The following is a 22,822-nucleotide window of genomic DNA, read 5'->3' on the forward strand; positions in this document are numbered from 1 at the left end:
GAACACATAAATCAATTTCTTTTTTTTTTTTTTTTTTTTTTTTGAGACGGAGTTTCACTCTTGTTACCCAGGCTGGAGTGCAATGGCACTCCATCGCAACCTCCGCCTCCTGGGTTCAGGCAATTCTCCTGCCTCAGCCTCCTGAGTAGCTGGGATTACAGGCACTAGCCACCGTGCCCAACTGATTTTTTTTTTTTTTTGTATTTTTAGTAGAGACGGGGTTTCGCCATGTTGACCAGGATGGTCTCGATCTCTTGACCTCGTGATCCACCCGCTTCGGCCTCCCAAAGTGCTGGGATTACAGGTGTGAGCCACTGCGCCCGGCCCATAAATCAATTTCTTAACTGTGACTCTATTCATGATATTCTCTACCTCCATAAGCTACTCATCCCTGGACAACTAAGTAAAGTGCTACAGCTTTGGAATCTTTGCTTGCATAGTTCTTTTTCTGCCACTAGCCCAGGAAACTGCTCCAATGCAGTGCCTGTCCTGCTGGTATCCATACCTCGAGGCCCTGGCACAGAGCCTGGCAAGGGGGAAGAAGCCACATTAAATGCACCAAACCCCAAATGAGAAACTCAAAGGGTTCAAGCTGTACTTTAAAGAAAATTCTTCTAATCAGGATCAAGTTTGCAATTTTGCCGATGCAGCCATTCTATTCCCACAGGCTTCCTTGAGAAAAGGCATCGCCTTGATAAATTAGATGCCTATGGATATAGGCATCTTGAAGTTGGCATGGAAAAGCAATTTAATTTCCAATTAAGTCTGATTTCTGGGTCAAGGGGTTTGCCTACCTCCACTGGGAGGATTATTCTGGCCAGGCCTATTATTATCATGGGCCATGATTCTCCCATGAAGTGGACTCTCAAGGAAGCAGGTCCTTCAACCCTTGGAATGGTTCAGTGAGGCAGGGATATGGCTTCTGTGGATAGGACCATTTTTCCTCCAGGAATTAAGTTTATACAAGTAGAATCAAGAAAGTTCAAAGCAAAGATAGGCAGTCTGTTTGTGGTCAAAAATTTTAAGGCGGGGTACAGTTAGAAATTAGTGAGAGGGGAGAGAGAGGGAGGGAAGGCAGTTGTCAATCAGGCCCACAAGCAAGAGAGACGGGAAGTTGCTAGTGAGGAAAAGGTGGTGGGTGAGAGTTCTCTGAGCCCTAGCAGAAAATAATCTGAATTAGCGGTGGAAGGAGACAGCCTTACTTGAAGAGAGAACAGATATTTGTGAAGCATCTTTTATGCACTGTGCTGAGCACTTCGCGTTCATGATTGATGATTCAATGCACCCTGTAAAACAAAGGCTGTGAGGCTCATTTTCCAATTGAGGAAACTGAGATTCAGGAAGATTAAATAAACTGCCCAAAGTCATAAACAAGACAGATTCAAAATCTTGTTTTCCTGAGCTTTTCTCCCTGCAGGCTCCCACTCAAAGACAAATACAAAAACATCATTTAGGGCCATAAGGATAATGCCATACTCAGCTGTATCTTACCCACCAAAATTGTAAGCATGAGAAACAGGCCTTTCAAACAAGTCCTGAGAGAGTGAAAAATGAATGGTGGCTGAGGCTGCTTGGCACAAATGATCTGAGGGAAGAGCTAACAATATCCACTTCTCTTTTGGGTGTTGTTTTTGCTCCCATCTGCCCCTCAAGGAGGGAGACCTGAGACCTGGGTGCAATGACCCAGCATGGCTGAGAGGATCCCGTGAGGTCAGGAGCTCCTCCTATGGCTCAGACTTCTTCAAACCAATGGGGTTCTGGCTCATGGCTGAGGGGATTTCAATTCGGAAGCGTTGGAAAGAAATAACAGAGGGGAATGAGGGATTATGACCAGTGGAGCCACAGAAAATTTAGTTAGATGCCAAGAAGGTGTGACATAGCTTAAGTTTAATTAAAGATAGTGAAAGAGGACTCTAAGGCAATATGTAAGCAAGCATGCTGTCAACTTCTGAACAAATTCTAGAGCTCATGGTTAAACCCATGGTTTGGAAACATCTGTGAAAGAAAGTAGAGATGAATGAGAGGACGGTCCAGCTGCTGAGAAGGATCCCTGCTGGGTGAACCAGACTCCCTTCTGTTCTGTTTTCTCATAGTGACTAGTTCAAGGATTGCTGCAACCGTGGTGTGCCTGCGTTCCAGTCGGGCATATGACGAGCTAAGGGCTGGAAAGCGTGGATTCAGGCAGGTTGTGGCTGACCTCGTGGTCCTCTCTGGCAGTGCCCACAGTAAAACCTTTGCAGGACTTTTCCAGATCTTTCTGCTTGGCCATCACCCCCACATCTATTGACACATCAGATATGTGGTCCCCGGGAGTCCTTTGAGAGCCTGGGCTCTGTGACAGAAAGGTATACAGATGCATGTGACAAGCTCTCAATAGTTGACCTTGACCTGTTTGGCATTTTCCACTTTCGATATGGGAGAAAGACTAAAGAATAGGATTCCCGGTGGTTAGAGTATAGTCTGGAGCAATACTGCCTAGATTTGAATCCCAGCTCTGCTATTTGCTAACTTCTGACTTGAGGCAAGTTCAGTCTTTTCCTTGTGCCTCCATTGGCTCATTGTTGAAATGGAGATGCTAATTATAACCTCGAAGGATGTTGTCAGTGCTCAATGAGCTGTGCCTGGAAAGATCCTGGCATTCAGGTGGGTGCTCAGCAAATGCCAGCCATTGTAACTATTAGAAATGACAGGTTCTTGCACAGGAAGTGATCAGCTAAATATATCCCCAGATGGAAGTGGGTGCATCTTGCTATAGTGAGTTATCCATCAAAAAAGGTGTTGCTGCAAGTTGTCATTAAATAGTGTAGAAAGAGTGTAACTGTGTTCTCCCTGACAATACTTCTGACACCACATAAGGGGTTTTTTTTTCCTACTGATACCAACTAACTCTGACACCAACTGGGTGTCCTACACTTTAATTCAATTCTGACACTAACTACCCAGAGTTAGCTCAGACCCCACAGCTTAAGAACTCAGTCCTACAAGACTGCCCCATCCAAATGCCAGCCACCAATAGGGTGCCCTGGCTATCCATACTTCTACATGACTGACAGGACATTCCCACAACCTCCCCTGCACCTCCAGGTTGGAAATAATAATTTACTACAGCGATCCACAGAACTCCAGGAAACACTTTACTTACTATTATTACATGTTTATTGCAAAGGATAGAACTCAGAAAAAGCCAGATGGAAGAGGTGCACAGGGCAAGGTATGTGTGATGCAGGTGGGGGTGTGGAGCTTCCATGCCCTCTCCCAGCACCTTGGTGTGTTCACCAACCCAGAAGCCTCCCAAGCCCAATTATTTAAGGGGCTTTATAAATATTTCCCTACATAGGCATGATTGTTAAACCACTGGCCATTGGTGAGTAAAATCAATCTCCAGTCCTTCTTCCCTCTGCAGAGGTTACAGGGTGGAGCTGAAGGTTCTAACCCTCTAATTAAGGCTTGGTCCTTCTGGCAAGCAACCCCCATACTGAAACTATTTACAAGCCCACCAAGAGTCGTCTCATTAGAACAAAAGACACTCCTATCATCCCTAAAGGATCTCTGTACCAAAGACCAAATCTCTCTCTGCGGCACAAGAAAGTTCAAGCACCAAATAGAAAGTGGGGAAGCATTAGATGATCTCTAAAGTCTTACTGGACCTTAGAGAGCAAGAGTTTGTATTTGAACACATGAAATCAAAGGGGAGTTGAGTAGCAGGGGCTCCAGAATTGAGACAGGAGGAGGACTCAGTGCAGCAGTCCTCCTCTGCACATGGGAGAGCCATCCAGGTGCACCTCTCCAGGTGTGGGTCACTGGTCCATGAGAGGAAAATCATAAATGATGGAAGCACTAGACACTCATTAGCTGAGTGGTTTATTAAGAACTGGTGAAGGTTCTCTGCTCCCAGGCAGCTATTTCGTGAGCATGGAGACAGAAGACATGTCCCAAAGTTGCCTATGCCTCTCGAGCTCCTGCTTTTGTTTGATGTGTATTGGGGATAGGGGAGATTGGTATGGGATGATGAAGATTATGGGAGATCAGAGTCCATCTAAACCACCTTTGACTCTCAGGCCTGCATAATGCTGAGTCTTCACTGTGAAGAAGGAAGCCCTTCACAATGATTGGTGAGGGGTACGGAGGGAGACTGGTAAGAATACACAAAGTTCCTTGCAGGCAAGAAAGCAGAAACACCATAAAACTGAAGTGAAATTCCGGTCCTCTGAGATCTTCAAAAATAGAAGAAACCCTCCTTTCTCTCCTCCTCTGGTTGTAGTTCAGGCTGATGAGCTGAAGCTCTGCCTGAGGCCTGGCACTCTTAGGATGTCCCCCAGGGTCCTTTCCACCCCAGTTCTGGAGCTCAGGGGGCTCCTTGCCTCTGATTTCTACCACTGTGTATGAGTTTCAGGGGAGGACACATGGGAGAGCCTTCCAGGTGCACCTCTCCAGGTGTGGGTCAGTGGCCCATGAGAGGAAAATCATAAATGATGGAAGCACTAGACACTCATTAGCTGAGTGGTTTATTAAGAACTCGTGAAGGTTCTCTGCTCCCAGGCAGCTATTTCTTTAGAAAACACGTAGGCACAGTGTCTAACTTCATCATGCAAAAATGCCCATCATTTCATGCTTATCCTGTGCATAAAGTTCTGTGAGCAGCCAACAGTTGTGGCATTTGATAAAAGGCCAGTTTCTGTTGACAATAGGAGAACATCTGTCTCAAGCAAATGAAGGTCAGCATTAATTTATGGATCAGTAGGGGTTAGGCATCCGCACACACTAATTCTTCTGGAGGAGCATGACCTTTTACCCTGCAGGGATTATCTGGGTATTCTGAGTTTCTGGGTATTTTAGTCCCAAATTCAGGTGCGTGGAAACCATTGACAAAATAGACTCTTTTAAATCAGACTCCCGGTTGGGACTTTCTTTCTTATTTTTCTTCCTTTTGTTTAACTTAAATTTTGAGATAATTGTAGATTCACAGGCATCTGTAAGAAATAATACAGAGATACTCCATGTCCCCTTTACCTAATGTCCCAAATGGTAATATTTAATATTTTGCAAAACTATATTACAATATTACAATCAGGACTTTCTTAAAAGACTCAGATGAGGACCCTTGAGACTTCCCTTGCCCCAGAAGAAAAATATTCTGGGGAATGGTGAGCTGCCTACCTTTGGGAGGAAGGACCACCAGGTAAGAAACTGGAGGCCGCAGGGATACATCAGGGTTCCCTGGCTGGAAGTGGCAGATGCTGGTGCAGATTCCAGGGATGCAACCCTGCTCCCTGCCTGGCCCCTGTGGCTTTGGGTGGCTGTGTCCCTCAGCACTTCGGCTGGCTCTGCTGAGTTCTGTGGTTGAGACGCCAGGCTCTGGAATCACACAGCTCCAGGCCGAAGTCCTAGCTCCTCACCTTACAGATGGTCTTTGCCAGTTACCTCTTACAGCCTCAGTTTTTCATAGAAGCTTCAATAACACTTACCATGTGTCCCTATCCGAGGAAATTTACATAAGAATTTGTTTCATGCCAAAACTCCATGGAAAGATACTATTATTAGTTTCTATGTTGCAAATGAGAAAACAGGCACAGAGAGGTTATTTGCCCAAAGTCACCCGCCTACTGGATGGCACAGTCGGAATGTGAACCCAAATAGTGCACATCCCAAGTCCATATATTTAGCCACTGTCCTTTATTGATTCTTGTCAACTATGAGGAAGGTTCAGGAGTACCTCATTTTCTTTACAAGGCAAACTAATTAGCACAGTGCCTGGCACAGAATAAATAAGAACCCATGCATGCCGGATAGCATTGTTGGCATAACTTTTGGAAGTTTGAGTTTTTGTGACTTATTCTTGTTATTAACAACAGCTCTTTTTTCCTGATCCTCTTCTCCTACATTCTACTCTCCAAAAGGCCCCAGTGTATGTTGTTCCCTTCTTTATGCCCATGTGTTCTCATCATGTAGCTCCCACTCACAAGTGAGAAAATACAGTATTTGGCATTGCGTTCCTGTGTCAGTTTGCTAAGGATAATATTAGGCCTCCAGCTCCATCCATGTCCCTGCAAAAGACATGATCTCCTTCCTTTTTATGGTTATATAATATTCCATGGTGTATATGTATCACATTTTCTTTAGTTAATAGGTATGAGACTTAATACCTGGGTGATGAAATAATCTATACAACAAACTCCCATGACACAAGTTTACCTGTGTAATAAACCTGAACATGTACCCTGCAACTTAAAATAAAAGTTAAGAAACACACACACACACACACAACCTATAGTTGCCATTTCGGCCACCCCTTATGTGTCAAACATTCCTTCAGCCCTCCCAACTACCCAGGAAGAGTCCTTCTTTTATAGATGAAGAAAAACTAAGAATAAAAGAGATTAAATCAGGCAGAGGCAGAGACAGGATTCAAACCCAAGGGCTGCATCTAAGACTCACAACACTGGAAGAAACTTCAGAGACACCAGCCTAACTTCATACCCAAATGGCAACGCACCTGCTCTGAAAAGCCTGGTGACAGGGCACTCACTTGGTACACCAGTAGTTCTCTGGCTCGAGGTGTGGCCAAGGATCCCCTACAGCCACTGTTAGAACACAGAGCATTGCTTCCCCCACCCCACGCAGGGCTTTTGGCTTGATGGGGCTGGGACAGGGGCCTGAGAGTGTGCATTTCTTGCAAGCTGCCACAGCTGCCAGTCCAGCGACCACACTTGGACAGTCATTATTCTAGGAAAAGTTGGAGTGGGAATGGTAAAGGTGATGGCTTCTTCCCAGTTTGCCGTTTTCGAATCTAAGATAGGCTTTCCCAGCAGGCTCAGTGCCAGAGTCCCTGTCTTCAAGTTAAAGAACAAATCCTTCTCTATATTATGACCTGTCCTCCAGAGGGGTTTTTAAGATTGTGTGTTCCGAGCAGCTGTCTCTGACTGGAGCGCAACTGTGTCCCCAGACCCACTTCCATCTTTTTCTGTGAGGAGGACACACTCTTTCAACTTTTCCAAAATGGCATCTACCATTGTTTTTCTGATTAAAAACAAACAAGACAAAACACAACCTTCCTATAATCAAGAATTTAGAAAAGCATCAAAAGTAAAAAGGGAGATAAGGAAGAAAACAGAAATTAAGCACCAGCCCGCCGCTAATATTTTGATAAGTTCTGGTGTATTTCCATACAACTGATTGCTGTTTTGCATGTATTTATTAATATTGGAATTAAAAAAATATATGATACTTCATATCCTAGAAAATAGTAATACTGTAAATGTGTTCTCGAAATGGGAGCTGCTGTTGTTCTTATTAGAGAATTCAAACCAGGATCTGAGGTTCGCTGAGGGCAGCTTCCGGGGGAGGATGGATAGCCCTTTGAGTCAACAGGGAGAGCACAGACATGGAGGTAACAATCATCGTTCTCTGTGGGGCACACAGTGATGCAGCAGAAAACAGGGATGAGTCAGTTGAGTGGGGACAGGTAATAGAGAGCTATAACTGGCTGGCCTGATGGCCTCCAAGGCACTGGGGAGCCACTGTACATTCTGGAGCAGGAAATGGTTTCACAAAGGGATGTATCAAAGATCAGTTCTGCAACAGAAGACAGGGTGGTTTGGGGTGGAAGAATGAGAGGGCAGGTGGAGAAGGCATGGGTCTGCAAGTGGAGAGCAGCCCTGGGTCCAGCTAGTGCCCTGTGGCCCGACAAGGGGTATGGCATGAATGGCTCTACTTCTGGGCTGCCAGGATGGACAGGTACTGGTTGCTCTTCACCATGGCGATAATGAGGAGGCCACCGGTCAGCAGGAAGGTGGGCCAGAAGAGGGAGAAGAGGAGGGCCTGGGGCCCATAGAGGCGCCGGTACAGGACGCTGGTCTCGTTCACCAGAGTTGTTGAGAAGCAGTAGAAGACCCGCTTCTCTTGGAATCTGGCTCTGACCTTCTCCACATCGGCCCGGGCTGTCGGGTAGTTGTCCAGGTTGTCTGGGATGTAGGAGCACTGTGGGGAGAAGCAAGAGCACGTGGGCTTGGAAATTTCCATTTCTTAGAAGTCAAGGGCTTGATATGGAGTAAAGAAAAATACCAGCTCTGTAGTCGGGCCCCTGGATTGGAGTCAGGACTTCTGTCTAAAGCTTGGCAGGCCTTGCGCTGTGCAGGCCTGGAGAGTACACTCTCATTTGTGTTGTGTGTGTGGATGGGAGTGCTGGAGCTGATTGGGGTACAGCTGCACACCTGGGCACAGGTCGCGCCTTGGGGTCCTGGCTCTGGTTGGATTGCCTGTAGCGTCTTTGGCAAATTGCTCACTCTTTCAGAGTCCTGATAGCTTCATCACTTAAATGGGTGAATAGCAATATTAGTTTCAAGGGATATTATTAAAGAAGGACTTCGAACAGAGCTATCTAAGGAAACCAGGGAGGGACACAGGCCATGTGGGCTGTGTTTTTGAATTAGAGATCATGTGCTCAATTGCCTACAGGGCTCATGCAGGTATTGTCAGCGAGTGAAGCAGGCAAAGCAATAAGATGACAGGTGCCCACCGACACTTGCGTTGGTGCCAGGAAGAAGTGGCAGGGCCTGACGACAGGGAGAGAGCCAGCTATCTCCAGACAGCCAGTCAGCGCTCCCTCCAGACAATGGATGCCAGGCCATCCAGAAGATCTATAATAGCCAGACCTCCAACATGTCAAGAGAAGTCAGAAACCAGATCAGACCTGTAATCCCAACACTTTGGGAAGCCAAGGGTGAAGGATCCCTCGAGCCCAGGAGTTCCAGACTAGCTTCGGCAATATAACAAGACTTCATCTCTACAAAAAAAGTTAAAAACTATCCAGGTTGGTGTGGTGGTGTGCACCTGTAGTCCCAGCTACACAGGAGGCTAAATTGGGAGGATCACTTGAGCCCAGGAGTTGGAGGTTGCAGTGAGCTCTGACCTCGCAACTGCACTCCAGGTCAGGCAACAAACCGAGAGCCCCATCTCAAAAAAAAAAGTAAAATATTAGCTAAATTTAAAATTGAAAACCTTTGCAGTCTTAACCTGAGTACAGCAAACAAAATACGTTGGCAAGCCGGTATCTGACACTGGGATCTAAAGGAAAGAAAGGATGCGTTGAAAAGAGTTTAGTGTCAGCAGAACATGACACACATTTACTTTTCACGTTCATCATTGTTATTAGAAACCTTCTGCGCTGTCAGATGAGGCCAGCTGGAAAGTGCTGCAAAGTGGGCATAAAGCAGAGACCCTGGTTTTACCTCTGTTCTGTGCTGCAAGTGTGGTGCCCCCATCTGCAGCAGAACATCTACAGAGTCCCCATAGCCCAGGTGCCTACCCACTCTGCATCACTGAGGGTGGGGTCCAGGAATGTGTGATTCCTTCCTTCATGCACTAATTTTGCTCTAGTGAAATCACATCCAAGATCAAAATGTAAAACTGAGACCCAAAGGGCAGGTGTTGAGCCAGATTCTCCCCAGGCCTCAGCCACTCCCTGGGTTTATATGAGGCTCCACCCTGGAAGCTGCTGGTTCTGAGGGCATTCAGTCCAGCAGCACAGGGAAGGGTTGCACTGTGATTCTCACAGCCTGGGAGATAGGGGTGCTACACTCAGATATAGGGCTCCAGCCAGCCAGGGGGCAGCTGAGGCTGAGGAGAGGCTGGCTCCTGAGGAATCTGGCATTCAGAACTGTTAGGTACTGCCAAGTCCACAGTAGAATACAATCCAGTGCCCTGAGCTGAGGATAAGGGAGCCTGGTCTGAGTCTCTCCAATGCCTCTGGCTGTGACCTTAAGGCTCAGCTTTTCCTGAGTCTTAGTATGGAGCAGGTGAATTCTAAATCCCCTCCCATTGTCTGTCCTGAGGACCTTACACTGCAGGGCTTGGGAGAAAGCTGGGTGGCTTCAGATTATTCCGATAACTCAGACTTAACTGGACCCAGGACAGGAGAGAAAGGATTAGCCTCTGGCTAACCTAGCTCCTTAAGCAACAGTGTGGCTAGGGAGTCAGACAGGCTTAAGTTCTGAGCCGCGTGACCTTGGCAACTGCCACAACCTCTCTGGGCCTTGTAAAATGAGTTCATGAGGTTGTCTGCCTAGAACTGTCATGGAGATTAAATGGGATAGTACATGTAAAGTACTGAGCACAGAGCCCAGCACATGATAAGAATGCAAAAAAGTGGAAGATGACATTATAATTAATAATACTACGTTTTGACTTATCTGTGAAATTGCAACAGTTCCTTCTTTACCTTCTTAAAAAGAGGCCTATGGATGAGCTCTGAAGTGAGGCTTCTGCTCATTCTGGGCCTGCTATATCCTCTGCCTGCTCAGGGTTCCTCTGGATCTTTTATGCTAGGCCTGTTTGGCAAGACACTGGGCAGGAATTCACTCTTCGCAGCCAGCCCCTGAAGCCGGGACCTGGCTGCATCCTTTTACTCCTGTCCTGGGTCCAGCTAAGTCTGAGTTATCGGAATAATCTGCAACCACCCAGCTTTTTCCCAAGCCCTGCAGTGTAAGGTCCTCAGGACAGGCAATGGGAGGGGATTTAGAACTCACCTGCTCCATACTAAGACTCGGGAAAAGCTGAGGGCAAACTGTGGCCCCTAACTTCAGAGTTGGGAGGTGGGATGAGAGCCTTCTTGGCCTTCCACAATGATTCCAGAGGACACCCAGATAGCCTGGAGCCCCAGCTTCTTGAACCCCTATGCTGGACACAGGTGGAAGGAGCAGCTGGCCCACAACCCAGCTACCTGGCAAAAACACACAAGGCATTTCCACTGCTACCTCCCAGCCCCTGCAGCCTGCTATCAGCACCATGCCTGGTCAAGCCTGGGTGGCAGAGGAGAGGACAGTGGTGGCTCCAGCAACATCCTTCCTTCACATTCTGCTGAGTTCATTCAGGGGATGCCCCTCTTAGCTGGCAATCTCAGGACTGGGGAGGCAGCCTGAAAATCAGCCTGCTCCTGGCCCATATCACACCCAGAGAATGCCACCAGTTATTGAAAATGTGTTTCCTGCTCTTGGGATAAATCAAGGCCTACTGAATGCCAAAGAAGAGATAGGTCATGAGTAGGAGCTACCTGCAGTGGCCCTGAGACCTCTCTCTACCAGGAGGGGCCGAGTCACACTAGCAATGACTGAGCACCTGACCATCCTCCACTGCCCAGACCCACTTCTCCTTGACCTTCAGCACTCTCAAGGTCCCACAGCCTCCACGCTCACCCCAGGCACCCTGCTTTTTCCCATCCCATCAGCCATCAAATCCTGACTGTCAGCATCTCCCCTGCTGCAGGCCCATGCCTTGGTCCTGGGTACTTGCTGTGGTGTTGGCCCCTCTGGCTAGTAACTGGACCCCCCACACCTGTAAGCTTCATCTTCCTGATCCAACTCTGATCATGCCCTAAGAACTTTCATTGCCCACAGCAATAATTTCCATAGAATCACCTTGGGAGCTCTACGAATGGATCTCTGATCAGAGATTCTGCCTTGATAGTCTAGTGTTGGACCCTAGTTTAGTTTTGAAGACTCTTACATGGTTCTAATGTATAGCCAAAGTTGACATATCTTGAGACATACACGCTCACATTTTAATTCCATGCCATGATGATCAAAGGCCTCTGGGAACAGACCTCAGTCTGCCCTGGCAGCCTTTTCCAGCTGCATACACCCCATCATGGGTCATTTTCTGTAGTCAGCCCTCTGATCCCTGTCTCCACCTATCCTCTCCCTCTGCCATGCCTTGTCTTATGCTTACTTTCTATATGCATCCCCCTTCTCTATGCCTTGCATCCTGTGCCTGCCTGATGCTAACAGCCTAAGCCGGCCGGATGCAGTGGCTCACACCTGTAATCCCAGCACTTTGGGAGGCCAAGGCTGGTGGATCATGAGGTCAGGCATTCAAGACCAGCCTGGCCAACATAGTGAAACCCCGTCTCTACAAAAAATTAGCTGGGCATGGTGGTGGGCTCTTGCAATCCCAGCTACTTGGGAGACTGAGGCAGGAGAATCACTTGAATCTGGGAGGCAGAGGTTGCAGTGAGCTGAGATGGAGCTACTGCACTCCAGCCCAGACAACAGTGTAAGACTTCATCTCAAAAACAAAAAAAAAAAAAAAAAAGAAAAGAAAAAGGAAAAGCCTAACCCAAGAGCCTTTCTGATACTCCCATTGATGCCAGCTGGAAAACATACCCCTCCTCTAACCCCTGTAACTTCCTCTGTGTTTCTCCATGGTGCCAATCCCTCCCTGCTAGGCACTGTTCATGCACGAGCTCTCTCCTCTTGAGTCCTATAGGCTTCACACAGGAGGTGCTCAATGGCTGTTGAATAGATAAATGAGAGAAGGAAGGAAGGGAGGGAGGGAGGAAGGAAGGAAGGAAGGAGAGAGGGAGGGAGGAATTAAAAAAGAAAAAAGAAATGAAAGAAGGAAGAAAGAAAGGGAAAAAAGAAGGAAGGAAGGAAAAGAGTGGGCCAAGTGATGGTTTTAGGAAAGGATATGGTGGTGAGTTTTGCTTTTTGGAGGGGGAGGATGGGATGTTGGGAGGGGAGGATGGGAAAACCACCTAAATGTTTGTTTATGGAGGTTACTCCAGCCCTGGGTCCCTGATTTCCTGGGGAGCTACAGGGATTCCACTTTGGGATGCTGGCCCTGGTCCTGGTCTCTCATTTGACTAAGGTTGTAGAATGAAAGTGATAACACTAATCACTACTTCTGTTTGAGTGCCCACTCTCCTCCCAGAATTGAGCATGGCACTTTAGATACAGTGTCTCTGACTTGCTAACAGCACTTCAAGGTGCATCGTTAGCATCCCACATTACAAGGGTAGAAACTGAGGCAGTGAGGGCTAAGTGGCCTGCCTAGGTTTGCACAGCCAGTTAGCAGCAGATTCAAACCCAGGTCTGTGTGACTCCAACACAGAACAGCTAGGGCTGGCTCAATCTCATTCCAGCTGTGAGACCTGGCCAAGTGGGTTGATCTATCTCAGCCTCGGGGACAGGGTGGTTAGGTACAGGCTCACACACCTGACAGGGATAAGGGGATGTGTCCCCATACCCCCAGTTCAATACCTGCTGGTTCTGGTCCGGAGTGTCCTCCGTGTGGTACAGCACAGCCCACCTGCCTGCAGCTGACACGTTGACCCACAGGCACGGGTACTGGGGCACCTTCTTGCCCTTCAGCTCTTCCTGGTCCCTGATGTTGGTCTCAATCAGGTGGCACATGGATTCCTCTGTCCATATGCTGAGGAGACCACAGACATGCACACATACACATCTCGAAAATGAGTGACACACAGAACACCTGTTTGAATCCCTGATCCCCTGGGAACCTTTAGAGGGATCCGGGGCTGGGCTCCTCATCTTGTCTTAAGCATCTAGCAATAAAAGCACATGACCCCAGAGTCCCTGGACACAGGGAGGAACTGTAGAAGCTGGTTGGGGTCTTGGACATTATCTATATAAATCGTTCTCAACCCTGGCTGCTTGTCCCCAACCCTGGGGAGCTTTTAAAAAGATTTGCCTGTTCAAGCCACACCCCAGAGCAAGTGAATCAGAATGCCTCCGGTGGTTGGGCCCAGGCCCTGGTGTTTTCTTCAAAGCTCCCTGATGTGATTCTGACAAGCAGCCAAACCTGAGACTCTCTTATCCACATCATCTTGTCTTGCAGAGGCGGAAGAGAAACTCAGATGGTCAAGTGATTTTGCCAAGGCCATGCAGGACCTGAAGCTAGGTCTGAGTGGCTTCATGAGCTGTGTTCTTTCCCCTAAAAGGAGCAGATAGAGGTAGGAGGGGCTTGATTTGAGCCAGGATGGGAAAGATGGTGGGGACCGTCCCTAAATGGTTCCTCACCAGGGTAAGAGTCCAGTCTGGAATTGCTCCAGTGTTGTGAAGAGCAAGGCTGCAGCAGGCCCGGGGGAAGGCTAACAGGCTCATCAACGTATTAGTAAATCAACTGTGATTCATTTCCCATGTACCCTGCGGGAGACCCATTGCCACGCAGGAGGGGGCTGTCAGCTGCTGGAACTTGCCCAGAGCACAGGTTTGAAACTTGTCCGTAGGACAGGCTGAGAGAACTGAGTGTGTTTGTTCCAATAAAACATTTTAATTAGGAATTCACAGCTCTTCCTTAAATCTCAAGTGGTTGATATATCAGTGAGCAAGGGCATGGACCCTTCTCTGAGATTCCTGAGCAGAGCTGCAGGGAAGCAGATGCTGGCTCAATGCAGATACATCAGAAAACCTCAAACACAAAATGGTATGCTCAGTGAGGAAAGGAGCTCCCCCTCACTTGAGGTATTCATCAGGAGGCTGGATGCCCACCTGACAGGGAGGCTTCAGAAGGGAGAGAGCTATGCAGCTGAACTGTGAACGTCTGCAGTTCTCTGATTCTGCCTGGGATCAAATTTGCACTGGAGTATTTACTCTGATTCTTGGTATTTCTTGTGAGAAGGGCATCAAGTGTCTGTTACCACCAGGTCTTAGAATCTCAGCCCAGTTGGGGCTCAATTCATCCTACCTTCCCTGCACTTGAAGCCTGGAACCTAAGAATGAGCATTGCCTTGACCCTGCTGCCTGGAGTGAGTGTCGAGAAGAGGGGAGGGGGGTGGGCAGGCCAGGAGAGCTCAGTACCTTTTCTGGTAGAGGGGAAGCACAGTCGTGACCAGGATGTAGTAAGTGATGACGGCACACACCACCATGGTGACGCCCAGGCAAAGGGCTCGTGTCTCTCCCCGCTTCTGGGCCATTACCAGCTTCTTCACCATATCCACTGGGGACAGTGATCATTTCTAGGTCCACAGAAGCAAACAGAAGTGAGATCAGCGCAGTTCACAGGTGATCCACAAAAGGAGAGGACAGATGAGAAGGGAGGATACTCAAGTATTAATATCATTCTTGTTTTATATTCGGAGCTTTGCAACTTCCAGTGGGCTTGCTTTTTGGACCCCATGTAAACTTTCCCTGTGCAAATGAGAGGCAATTGCAGATGTAGAATCTATGACTCAGAGAGGTAAAGTGACTTGCCCTAGGTCACACAGTGTGTAATAGGCTTGGTAATGCTCCCCCCACCAGGATGCCATGTTCTAGTCTCTGGAAGCCATCAATGTCACTTTATATGACAATGACTTTGCAGAAGTGATTAAGATAAAAGATCTTGAGGTGCGGAGACAATCTTGGATTATCCATGTAGATCCTAAATGTGATCCCAGGGGCCCTAATAAGAGGGAAGTAAAGGGCTATTAAACATAAAAGAGAAGGCTAGGGTGATAGGCCCAGGGAGACCAGCAATTAGAGTGACGTGACCACAAGCCAAGGAGTGCTGGCAGCCATCAGAAGCTGGCGGGGGTAAGGAACAATGGCTCATCCCCTACAGCCACTACAAGGAGTGCAGCCTGTGGACACCTTGGTGACTTTGGAATTCTGGTGACATTTCTGTCTTTTGGGACCATCAGGTTTATGGTCATTTGCTACAATGGCCCTAGGTCCCACACAGTGAGCAACCAGCACAGGTGCATCATCCATGTACCTCCTTCCATGGAGGAAAACTTGGAGCATATCTGCCCAGAAACAGTTCTATGGCAGGGCTGGCTGGGCCAGGGAGCAGGCAGAGAAAGGAGAGGAGGGCTCCAAAAGGCAACCGCAGGTTGTTAGGAAAGGTAGGAAGTTTCCTATATTCTGGTTTTTTGTAAGGAACACTCCTTATTACAGGCAAAGAAAGAAGAGTGAAGGCATCATGGTGGCCTCAGTGACTGCATTCTTATTTCGGGGCTTGAAGCCACCTGGGACAAAGCAGAATGGGCACATTGCTGGTGGTAGCTTTCTTTCTCTCCAACGTCTTTAGGCAGCAACTCCTTGTTTTTCCCCTGGACATTGACCCCGCCCCATGCAAGCAAAGATGCCACCCTCCCGTGCTAGGTCCTGATCGCTCCCCCAGGAATGTGAACCTTGACAAAGCCTCAGGAAGCAGCCCCTCAATCTATGCCACCTGGAGCCTCAGAGACGCCCAGCTGTGGTTCCCATGTGATTTACCATGCGTTCCACAAGCTGTCCTAGAGCCTCCTGGTAAGTTTATTTGCTGTGGTTTTTATTTGTTTAAGGTAACCAGAGTCCATTCTACCAAAAATATCAGGGTCATAAGATCTATTCACTGTAATCCTCCATTTTAGGGGCGATTTTAGCTAGATATCAGGAAGGACTTTATTCTCATTACCAGGTCCCTAAAGTAATAAATGTATTATTATTATTAATTAGTCAGTGTCCAGAAGACAGGCATTAGTCCAAAGTGCTCTATTTTCTGCTCGGTCATCTCTTAACTGTTGGACTGTTTCAAATATTCAATCAGAGATTCTTGACTCCCTCCTCTCAGCCAGGCTGCCCCATTCCCGGGCATCCCTACTAAAGGGAAGAGTCCAGGGTCAGGCACCACGGATACCCATCACACCTTCCCAGTGAGCTGGTCCACCTCCCCTATTGATTGACAGAGGTGACATCCAACGACAACTGGCACCAAGAGAAGAGTTCCCCTACATTTTAGTGACACATTATAAAGCACAAGCAAGCAGAAATTGTCCTCGACAAAGAGGCGCATTTAGTTTAACCTCTTTTTATTCTTTTCCTTCTGTTCTATGGTATTGAGGGAATGGGAGAGCCCACACCTTTTCTACCTGGTGTCAGTTCAACAAGCCCCTCCATGAATCCACAGGTAAAGCAACAGAATCACCTGGAGATATGCTAAAAACCCCAACAGCCTGCTTCCCCAGGCCCTTCAAGAGTCACTGGCACTTGGCCCCACCCCAGGGGCTGTGAGACATAAATTATTTGAAGCCAGTGGGAAATCCCATTTTGGAAATGTAGGGCTGAGTGCCCACAACAAAGTCATTTCTCTCCTGGGGGAGCTGTAGCATACCTTTGGGGGCTTCCTGTGGTGTGACAGCTCCTTGCTGTTTAATCAGCCCCCCCACCTCTCAGGGCCACTGCATCCTTTGCTGTGTGGCTTCTAGTGCCCTCCCAGTCCCCTGGGCACTCCTGAGGCTGGTGAAGGCAGGAACCTGGTTTTTCCAGTTTTAGTAGCTCAGAAGAAAAGGAAAGGAGAGGCTTTCCTACGACAGAGAAGTCTGAAAAGTTGGCTTATTCAGGTCCGACTTGTCTCTAATGCTCTGATGAGACTGTCACCTGCACTGAGTGAGTGGGTTTGTAGAGCCATCATAAATCCTCTTAAGACCATGTGTGGGGTTCAGTGTAGATAAGACTTCAGTGAGAAGGTAGCATTCAGCATCCAAAGGGAGAACCTTTGGCAAGAGGAAGGATGGGAACTGTCAATATCCCCTAAGGGATAGGAAGAACAGGTAGAAGTGGATTTCAGCTATCATAGGAAGGATTTCAGTTAGACTCTAAGAAGAACTACCCAGTTTTGAGTGTTTTTAAATATCTCTGAACTTCCAGACTATATCTTCCCATTTAGAAAGGTTAATTGAGATGTGGGATCGATTCAGGAAAGATGGAGAAGGACAAAGGAAGGCAGGATGTTGGAGTGTCCTGGGTGATAGCTGGGTGGACATCCTTTTCCTTAGAAAGACAAGGAATAGAGTACATTGTTTAGCAGTTCAGTGCGGTTCAGTGGACAGGGCGATTCTGAGGTCATCAGACATGGAATCAGACCCTGGCTTTGCCATTTAGCAACCATAATACTGTGAAATGAGAATAATGGTAGTTGCCTCAGAAAGCTCAGCTAAAGATCAAATGCCATATAGAGTATCAGGTATGTATCACAGCGCCTAGCACCAAATCAGCCCTCAGTATATATTAGCTATTATTACTAACAAAGGAAAACCTGAAGGTTTGGAGCAGATGTCTGGACCAGTCTTGGTGAATCTATTTTTTGTCCCACCTCTCTACTGGTGACAAGTGCCAGGACTGGTCTTAATCTCCAGGCTGCAGCCTTCTGGCCACTCTGAGAACTGGGACCTGGAGGATCAGGGCACCTACTACCAGCATAACCTGGCCACTGTGCCACCCTCCCTGCTGGCCGTCAGACCACAGGCCCTCCATCCAGAAGGACAGGCCTGAGAAAAAGAGAGTCTCACCACCTGCCTCCCTCCCTGCCTCATGACAGGCTGCTTTCCCCACAGTCTCCCTCCAGCCCTCAGTCTTGGGAGAAACCACTTCCCAAGTGCTCTCAGATGTGGTACTCACAGTCTCCCCGACGCCTTTGGGTCTTCAGCAGCAGATAGTTTCTTTCTGCCTGGCCCCCACCCCCCACCCCAGATGCCACAGAGCTCCAGCAGGAAGTTTGGCCTCCCCGCCCATCTCCAGGGAAGCAGCCTTTGCTCCCCATCTGGGGCAAGCCTCCATGCCCAAACATGGTCAAGTCTGAGCACACAGCCTGGAGACACAGATTTAGAGAGCAGGTACCCGGCCCTGAGCAGGGCAGCTGCTACCCCAGGCCCTCCACCTCCATCTTCTCCAAGTCTCATGGGAAACAGATTCCAAACGACAACAGACAGCAAGACTGAGAAATGATGAAAGATCAGTCTGGAATATTTGGAAATATTTCTTCTTTTCTCTGTCTCTGTGGGCTGGCAAAGATGCCAGAAATAGGAAATGATTTTCCTTTTGTTGGCATGAGCAAGGGTGGAGTTGAGCTGGAGGGGTTGGGCTTGTCACCAGTCCCTGACATATTCACGCTGGAGCAGCTAAACCTCCCTGCCTTCGGCACTTAAATACTGTGTGACCCTGAGCAAGTTATGGCACCTCTCTGGGCTTCAGCTTTCTTTTATGTTTTTTGTTTTTCTCCCAAACTTATCGTTAAAGGATCTCAGTTTTCTCACCTGTGTTACTGGCTTGTTTAAAACTTATTTTGCTTTAGGGTAGTGATGAGGGTTAGAGATGGTGGGCATTTATGGCAAGGGAAGAGAACCCGCCTTTTAAGGACCAGCCAAACTGAAGCTGGGAGTAGTGAGAGCTCCATGACTGCTTCCAACCAGGTCCAGGGACAGCCTGCTCACCAGCTCCACCCCCACCCCTGAAAGTACAGAGATTTGTTCCTAACAAATGTATTTGCAGGCAAAACCATGTTTTTAGATCCCCATTTCTTCATCTGTAAAGTGGATGTAAGGATTAAAAATCAGCAATAAAGGGCAGGCGCGGTAGCCTACGCCTATAATCCCAGCACTTTGGGATGCCAAGGTGGATGAATTGCTCAAGCCCAGGAGTTTGAGGCCAAGCTGGGCAACATGAAAAAGCCCCATCTCTACTAAAAATACAAAAATTAGTAGGGTGTGGTGGTACCTGTAGTCCCAGTTACCAGGGAGGCTGAAGCATGAGAATTGCTTGAACCTGGGAGGTGGAGGTTACAGTGAGTCAAGATTGTGACACTGCACTCCAGCCGGGGCAACTGAGCGAGATGCTGTCTCAATATATATATATATATCATATATCAGCAACAAAAACAATCCCAGATTTTGGGGCTTTCCTATCAGGCATGATGCTAGAAGGCAGCATATCTCTACCCTTCACTTGACCCAAGGATCAAAGAATCTGAAACTGAGGCTTGGAGGCTTGAAGTCACTGGTTTAGCCCTAGGGACCAGAACTAGGTTTAAAGCTGGCCCTTCCAGATTGCATAGCTCGGTCTGTCTCTACTGACCCTTGGGCTGCTGTAAGACATTAAAGCTCACCTCTACCCTACAGTCAACTGCCAACTGAAGCTCTGGAGGTCACCCTGAGTTTCCCCAGCCCCCAGGGAGCTGGGTACAGCCTGGTCTTCCCTGCTGAAGGAGCTCACCACCTCCGTCTCTCCTGCCTCCAGCAGGCTTGAAATGAGGGCGGCAATTCAGGCTTCGTTGACACACTCTCAGGTGGCGAGTGCCCTTCTCCACCCCTTTCCTAATTGAATCATTTTAACAGGAGACTACAGTGTCTGTTTAATGGGCATGATAGCACCAGAGGGTCTAAGGGCAGTTTTAGACCTTGCAGACAGATTGACAGAGAGATGTAGGATCTGGAATTCAACCTCAGAGGAGTCATTTTCTAAGGATGATCGTCTGTTCATTCAGGGGCCGGAAGAGTCCTCCGGCGGCCCATAAACTAACCCAGGAATGCCAGCCCCCCATCCTGCTTCCCTGGGGGAGAGATACATAGTGCCACAGGCTGCCATTTATGAGTATAACCAAAGAGCTCCTTGCTTGTAATACTCTAAAAAGTTATTGAGGGCTACATATTATTTGAAATTTATAAACAAACTTTAGCACTCTTTAAGGGAAGATGGGAACAGACAGGGAAGCGGGGCTGTGGGGTCTTCTGCTGCACCTAAGTGAGCCACAACCAAAAGGCATTGACAAGCCTTGCCCTCGAGGGTTTGGGGATGAAAACTCAGGTCCATTGCTGGTTGTGGGGTGGTGTGTGACAGATGGCTACAGGTGGAGGGCAAGAACATAATAATGCAGCAACAATAAATATTGATGGTTTGCATTAGAACGGGGTATCAGAGATCAAGATCACAAAATGCCTTTTCTGACTCTTCCACCAGCTCCGTATAGTACTAGCACAGTCGGCTCATACTAGACCATCGAGGTAGAGATTTTTCTCACCATTTGATAGAGGGAGTAACTGAGGCTCAGAGAGGTGAAATAAATTGTCCAAGGCAAGTTACTTGGCCTCTCTGAGCTTCAGTTTGCCTGTCTCTAAAATAGAGATAATTATACCTAGACGCTCATTGTTTTTGAGGAATGAGAGATCACCTAGGCTACCTGCCACATTGTATGGAGTTTGTACTTTCCAAAGATGGTCACACCAACATACATCCCATCCTATGTGCCCTTTTCACAGTGTGGCATCAACACTCCACCATGGAGAGGTGCATTTATATCTCTTCCCCTTCACCCTGGGTGGGGCTTTGTAAGTGCCTCAGCAGTAGAATATGGTAGAGGGACACAGCACTATTTTCAAGGCTAAGTCATAGACGGGGACTTGGGTTCCCCGGGCATGCTCTCGGGACATGTCCTTAGGACCCAGCCACCATGTTGTAGGAAGCCGAGGCCCTGTGCTCCAGCTGACAGCCGCAGCTCAGATCTCAGCCAACAACTAGCAACTCCTATAGGGCACGGGAGAGAACAAGGCTGCAGACAGTTCCAGCAAGCCCCCAGCCTGCCAGCCTCCCAGCTGAGGCCCCGGAGAACATGGAGCAGAGACAGCCCACCTGCTCTGTGCTCTCTCTGAATTCCAGACCCACAAAATCCATGAGCAGAAAAAAACTGATATTTTGTGCCCCTATGTTTTGGGGTAATGTGTTATGAAGTCATATTAACTGGAACACATTGCAAGTGATTTCAAAGACAGACTGTTACTGTTGCTGGTGATAGTGGTAGGATTATACTAGTAGGAATTAAAATGCCTGAGATTGCTATATGGGGTGTTACAGGAAAGTTTAGAAATGCTTTGCCTAGGTTGACCATGGTGGCTCACGCCTGTAATCCCAGCACTTTGCAGGGCCAAGGCAGGCAGATCACTTGAGGCTAGGAGTTCGAGACCAGCCTGGCTGACATGGCAAAACACTGTTTCTACTAAAAATACAAAAATTAGCTGGGCATGGTGACAGGCACCTGTAATCCCAGCTACTCTAGGAGACTGAGGCGTGAGAATCTTTTGAGCCCGGGAGGTGGAGGTTCCAGTGAGCTGAGATTGTACCACTGTTCTCCAGCCTGGGCAACAAAGTGAGACTCCATCTAAAAAAAAATGCTTTATCTACTCTTAGGTCACATACTACAGCACAAATGGAACAGAAGGGCAGTGATATGAGAGGGTATTGAAGCAAGACAGGCCATGAAACAAACCTCTGGAGCACCGAACTGGGAAGGAAGTGGTGATTTATTTGGCCGGAAGCTGTGGCGGGTCTGAATGCCCCAAATAGCCGAGCTCCCCTAATAAAGAAAATTCCAGCCCTTATAAAGGCTTAGAACTTTAGAAATTACATGGGAAAGGGTCTTGGTCCATGGGGTAGGCATGGGGTACATGACTTAGGTGGGGGTTTCATCGTGTTTAAGTAAAAACAATGCCTTCTGGAAAGATTCCTCCATGCCATGCCTGCGATCTATAGGAGGGCAATTAAAAGTGGCACCTGGTCTGCCAGCCTTTACTTCTCCTATTGAAATGCTATGTGGAAGTCAAGGGGGAGGTGGTCTTAGATGCTTAAGGGTGATTAAGGATCTCCTTCCTCGGTATCTTTGTTTATTAAGCAGCTACTCTGTGCCAGGGCATGACCACATAGATATGCAATACATATACATACACATAACGTGGACATTCCTCTCCACAATGCCCCACAAACGGCCTTGTTCTTTCTGTGAAAGCACCAGGGAAAGCGAATGTCCCAAGGTCAGGCCCCTAGCGTGTGATGTCATGGAACCTGGAGCTGCACCTGTGTCTGCTGACTCCCCAGCCCATCCCTGCCTCTCTGTCACCCCATGAATCCCTTGGGAGCAGTTTTCAAGAGACCCAGGATTTCTTCACGATGGCTGCTTCCACTGCTTTCCAGATGCCCTCAGCTCAGTCTGTACCCCTCTCTGGATTATGCACCTGCTTGTTTATTTAAGTCCTTCTGAATCAGTATCTCCTCTCTGCTGACACTTGGGATAATATGTCCCATAAATCAAATTGGCAGCCAGGTCTTGAGCCCCTGCGTGTGTCCCTCTCTGAATGCTGCAGGAATGGGTGTTAGTCACCCTCAGTCCTAGCAAAGCTGTGTGTTCTCAGCACTTGCTGTGCAGAAATTGTGGATACATCACCTAGCCAAGGCGACTCAGACATTGCCCCATCCCTGCAGAAAAGCAATGCCAGATTTCCTAAACTGCAAAAATGCAAAACAGA

At 48.0% G+C, this 22,822-nt stretch overlaps 2 protein-coding genes across 2 annotated transcripts in view; one reads left to right on the forward strand and one right to left on the reverse strand.

The window, feature by feature from the left end:
• KCNIP1 (potassium voltage-gated channel interacting protein 1) overlaps positions 1-22,822 on the forward strand; it is a 388,725-nt gene that overhangs the window by 16,548 nt on the left and 349,355 nt on the right. The window lies entirely within an intron of this gene.
• Positions 7,177-18,251, reverse strand: KCNMB1 (potassium calcium-activated channel subfamily M regulatory beta subunit 1). Its single transcript, XM_002744578.7, has 4 exons — positions 18,153-18,251; positions 14,592-14,749; positions 13,032-13,203; positions 7,177-7,977 (listed from the first exon to the last, which is right to left on the reverse strand). Exons 2-4 carry the CDS (start codon positions 14,723-14,725, stop codon positions 7,708-7,710), a joined length of 576 nt encoding a protein of 191 aa, XP_002744624.3. The 5' UTR covers positions 14,726-14,749; positions 18,153-18,251; the 3' UTR covers positions 7,177-7,707.

This window comes from Callithrix jacchus, chromosome 2 (genome assembly GCF_049354715.1).
Source record: "Callithrix jacchus isolate 240 chromosome 2, calJac240_pri, whole genome shotgun sequence".
Lineage (NCBI taxonomy): Eukaryota > Metazoa > Chordata > Mammalia > Primates > Cebidae > Callithrix > Callithrix jacchus.

Coding starts and splice junctions, on each gene's coding strand:
- KCNMB1 (XM_002744578.7), bottom strand. CDS start 14,725: ATGGTGAAGAAGCTGGTAATGGCCCAGAAGCGGGGAGAGACACGAGCC. Junction 13,204..14,591: donor CTTCCCCTCTACCAGAAAAG/GTACTGAGCTCT, acceptor TGGTCTCCTCAG/CATATGGACAGAGGAATCCA. Junction 7,978..13,031: donor CTCCGGACCAGAACCAGCAG/GTATTGAACTGG, acceptor TTCTCCCCACAG/TGCTCCTACATCCCAGACAA.